This window comes from Wasmannia auropunctata, unplaced genomic scaffold (assembly GCF_000956235.1).
Source record: "Wasmannia auropunctata unplaced genomic scaffold, wasmannia.A_1.0 LD310642.1, whole genome shotgun sequence".
NCBI classification, from domain to species: Eukaryota; Metazoa; Arthropoda; class Insecta; order Hymenoptera; family Formicidae; genus Wasmannia; species Wasmannia auropunctata.
In genome coordinates, this window is record NW_012052248.1 from 12,637 (window position 1) to 17,602 (window position 4,966).

Consider the following 4,966-nt stretch of genomic DNA (forward strand, 5'->3'; position numbering starts at 1 on the left):
AATATTTTCCTTTATGAATAAAATACTTATCCCTGCATTTTTACTCTATCAAAAAAATGGCCAAATATATAATTGAAACTATACACAGTATAGATTGAGTTTGTAAGATATCTGAGATATTCCCCATAATTCATATTGGCAATACAAACGTGAAAATAATTCTGTCAAATAAATTTCATACGACTGCAGTAATAATCGTACAAGAAATTTATTACGTGTTTATACATATATTTTTATAAGAGCCTCACACACTTTACGCATTAGAGATATAAAAACACATTTGTGTATTTTGTGTATTTCATCTTTGCCGTTATGGTACAAAGCATAAAAGAATACATAAAAATAAATGTAAAAAAAAATTATTAATTGATTCATAATAATTTTTCATAATTAACGTATACACTTTTACAATAAATAATTTATCGATAGTCTAGACGTATACAATACAAAATAAATGCATTTTTACAGTGCTCAATTACTTATAACAATCGATGATATCAATAAATTTAGAAACATCTCGTATAAGACTCATTTGAGCATAACTCATGTCTCTGATCTTGTTCAACCTTTGAAATGACTCGTTGTATCCATGGAATATGCCTGGATACTTCTGTATATAAAGTATACAAGTTGCTGTCGCAATGAGCAATCCCACCGACTTGTATCGTGCCGAGGGAAACACTAACAATACCTCTGAGATACCAGGTATTATTGGTCTCAACGACTAACCCACCACCACTGTCACCGTCACAAACAGAAGAACCTGAAACATACAATGCTTATGTAAATAATTATATTATCTTTTATTTTTCACAACTTTCCACCAGAATAATCATTCTTATATTTATCTATTTATATATTTATTATTTTTACATTTCGCTTCCTTTTATCTTTTCTTACATAATTCCTACAAATTTAAATAATTTTACATGTTTTACAAATATCTTTCTAATAAATATAGAATGAAACACATCGTGCTTATTGTCACACAATTTATCTTTTACTAACCATTTCTGTAACCTGCGCAAAACTTATCATTGGTGATAAATTGTCGCGTATTAGCATCTTGACTCGCGGATATGCATTGGATTAACGGAATTATAGGCACTGTCAAAGCTTGTAACATTGCGCTAGTTTCACCGTATGCAGTTCTACCAAATCCCGCTACCTTTCCGTAAGAACCTACTTCCGCTGCACTTTTATCACTTACAGTATCTATACATACTGGAATCAACCATGTTGACCATACAAACGGTCTGACGAGTTCTAATATCGCAATATCCCAAAGGTAATTTCCAACAATTCCCAAATAATTGCGTGCAATGTAAATATGTTTCACCTGCAATAAGGCATCTATATACGTTTATGGTCGACAATATTTCATCCAGATTAGTTTATATTGTATTTCTTTTACATATATAAATTTGCAAACCTGATTGTATTTAACGAGGATTCGATTGTGATAGGGATAATCGTAATCACGAAAGAGATTTCCCACTAGTACATAAATTTTACTGGCGTCATTCAGTTGCCCAGTATTCTCATCAAATACACAATGAGCTGCCGTTATTAGGAATCTCTCTTGAATAATAGTCGCTCCACAAAAGTACTTCTTTGTCTTGTCTGATTCATCGCGATACAACGAAGCATGCCACGGAAATTCTGTAATAGTTGGTCGTATACCGCCTACAATGTTCGGTTTAATATCAGGAGGTAGAATGCCGCATGCTATAATAAAACAAACATTTCGATTAGAAAATCTTTGTATAATATAAATACAAGAGAGTATAGACATTCGTAATTAGACATATACAAAAGAAGGAAATAATTCGTAATTATCATAACTCCACGTCATTCTAATAATTTTGATATTTCTTTTAATGAGGTGGAAAAAAAATTGAGACATGTCGAAATCACGTAAAAGTATAATTGATAGATATTTATATGTGTATTTACTTGTGAATGTGTGTGTCCCCACATAATAGTATATATAAATATATGTATATACGCAGCATCTCTACAGATATACATTCAATAAAACTTTAATTCATTAGAAGATAATTTCAAATCATAATTTAAATGTAAACTAACTTTAATTTAGCAAAATATAATTTCAAATTATAATTTAAATAGAAATTTAAATATATAAAGAATGTAACAGGTAAATTATCTCAAAAAAGGAGATAATCATATGTTAGGTATCACTTATATAATTATTGTTCGCAAGCTGTAAAAATATTATTCAAGTTTTACTGTTTATCCTTTAAATCACTATATCAATCTTACAGACCGCTATTGAAGCTTTACTTGTCAACAATTTTCTTAACATTCACAAGAGACACTCTAAACTTATAGTACCTTCATACATATGCCATCTGTCCCTACGAAACGCTATGGTACTCTGATTGTCTGATTGTCATTCGCTGGAAACGTGTAAAATATAAAATGTTTGAAAAATTGTAATGATCTCACAGACTAGTGTTATATAGTTTGCGTTACTTTTTCACAGTATTGAGAATGTATGTATTTTTTAATATACGTCTTATTTACACATATTAATTCTTATTTACTGGTGTGCTGTTATATTTTGAGGCTAAAAAGACTAAAATGGCTTTTTATGCCATTATAATTTTTGTAACATGCACATTATGTCATTATAAATTAAAACGTAAAATTGCATATAAATGCGCAAAATTGGAGACATCTATTTGTTTAGTGTTGGCCAAAGATATGCACTGTTCAACTGCAGGTATGCCAACAATGTTTTTAAAAGTTTAGACAGTTTCTTTAAATATAGTTGCGTAATATAAGAGAGATTATTTAATAAATAACTATAATAACAGTAATAACATTAATAATATTTTACACTTTTGTTTTTGCTAATCAACTATTCAATTTTAAGACATTTATTAAATTTATACTTTTAAATTATATTAAATTACCTTAAATTATAATAAATTTATAATATTTTTTATTCAACTTTAAATTTAAGTAAACAATTAGTAAAATACTTATATTTGTCACCATTTAAATATATTTTATTTTTTTTGTATATGAAATTTTTTGGTTAATTCACATTAAAACATTTTTCCTTTTTCCAATCAATAAATATTTAAAAAACATACTTTTTTTTTATAATTAACTTATAAAATTAGTGGGAGCTTAATAGCAATTTGTCAGACCAACATTGTAATTTTTTTGGACGTGGTGGTTAAATGTTAAATTCTAATTTAAAGATTAAATTTTATTGTATGCCTTGATTCTAAGAACATGTCCAAGGCTCATCAGTTCGATTGTTTTTGTCAAATTGCGTAAGTTTAGTCATTAATATAAATATTTATCGTGAACAGACCTAAAACGCATCGCATAGGTTTTGGTTTCCATTCACCATTCGCATTACATGTCACAGTGTTTCCTTGTGCGGACAGTGGATTAGTTTCAGGGTGATAACCGTTTCGACAATCCAATATTGCTTTTGTTCCTGGAACAAAAGTTTTGCTGGTTTCGCACGATATCCATTTGTCATCGTACGTACATCTGGCTTCGATTGCAGAGACTGCAGTGATCAAAACTTGGCAGTTTATTTCTATGAAACAAACAGTTAGATTAACATATAATTATGATTTTGATCGCTTCAATTAAAATATTTGGTATCTAGAAATACATAATTCTTTTCTTTTATATTTTTTTCTTGAAATAATTAAATTATTTTAAGAACATGTAATTGTTTTAATACTTTCGCATTCTGGTATAAATCTCTCGAGTATGTGGACATCCCATCCATTCTCTGTGCACTTGAATGTGTCTCGACCTTTTATTTTATATCCTGAGTTACAAGAAAAGACGAGACGTGTTTCAGTTCTCAGTGGCGTTCCGTCAGAAACGTTACATTTCTTTTCACCTGAGCATGGCGACGGATGTAAGGTCCTATGACCGTTCGGCGGTTGCGGAGGTGCTGTGCATGTATAGTTATATAAATTTAAAAGTGAATTATTTGCTCGACCAGGTAGCCGTAATGTGTACATGTGTACTGGCTGAAAATATCGTGGCCTTATGAATATACGGCATAGTCTCGAATCCTCATCCGATCCATCAACACAATTTTGAGTTCCATCACAAACATCAATGCTTAATGTAAATGCACCATGGAGGTAAGAAATAACAGGAGGGAGTGTAAGGTCTTTTGTTGGTGGGGATTACTACGCCAAATGTGATTGGTTGGCCACAGTAATATGGCGTTTTGCATTGTTCCTCCCTTACGTCTGCTTATCCAGACTGCGAGGGAATATGCTCCCTTCTGTTATTTCTTACCTCCATGAAATACACTGGCCATTGTCGCACTTAAACTGATTCGCCTCACATTTACGTATAGATCTTACTTTATGAATGTTTGTTATAATGCTTGTGCACAGGAGCTGCGTTTCATCACTGTTATCAACGCAGTCCTGAATGCCATTACACACGTAGTCTCCGTTTATGCAACCACCATAATTGCAGCGAAAAGCATAGTCAGGACACAGAATCTCTTTGCATTCGGCCACTGTCTCGTCAGATGAATCCCTGCAATCTGCTCTGCCGTCGCATAGTAATTTGCCAGTTATACATTGTCCATTATGGCATCGAAATCTTTGCAGCCTGTTTAAATAATTATATTAGCTGATATTTTCCATACAGCACCCTTCATTCAAGAGATATCTTCCAAACATCATTTTGAGATATAATAACTACAAGATATCTTAAAATGGTCTCAGATATATAATAGTCAGTATATGCACAAATGTCCGTCTATGCAGTTATAATCTGTGTTTGCTGGGATAATATTAAAAATAAAAAATTTATATTTAAATTAAAGAATTATAATAAAATTTGTAATTTTAAAAATAAACATGTATCTCACACACACAATTAATACTGTGAGACGATACTAAGAATCATCTATCATAGATCGGAAGAGCACACGTCTGAA

General features: G+C 31.0%; 1 protein-coding gene across 1 annotated transcript; it reads right to left on the reverse strand.

Annotated features, from left to right (window-relative positions):
- Positions 1 to 391: 391 nt before the first annotated feature.
- On the reverse strand, positions 392 to 4,643 carry LOC105461027 (limulus clotting factor C-like; the record flags this gene model as incomplete). The annotated part of the gene is made up of 6 exons (XM_011707520.1): positions 392 to 763; positions 1,009 to 1,339; positions 1,433 to 1,728; positions 3,353 to 3,586; positions 3,737 to 4,034; positions 4,380 to 4,643. Coding segments are annotated over 6 exons (1,680 nt in total), but the record flags the coding sequence as incomplete, so codon positions are not given.
- Between the last annotated feature and the right edge of the window lie 323 nt (positions 4,644 to 4,966).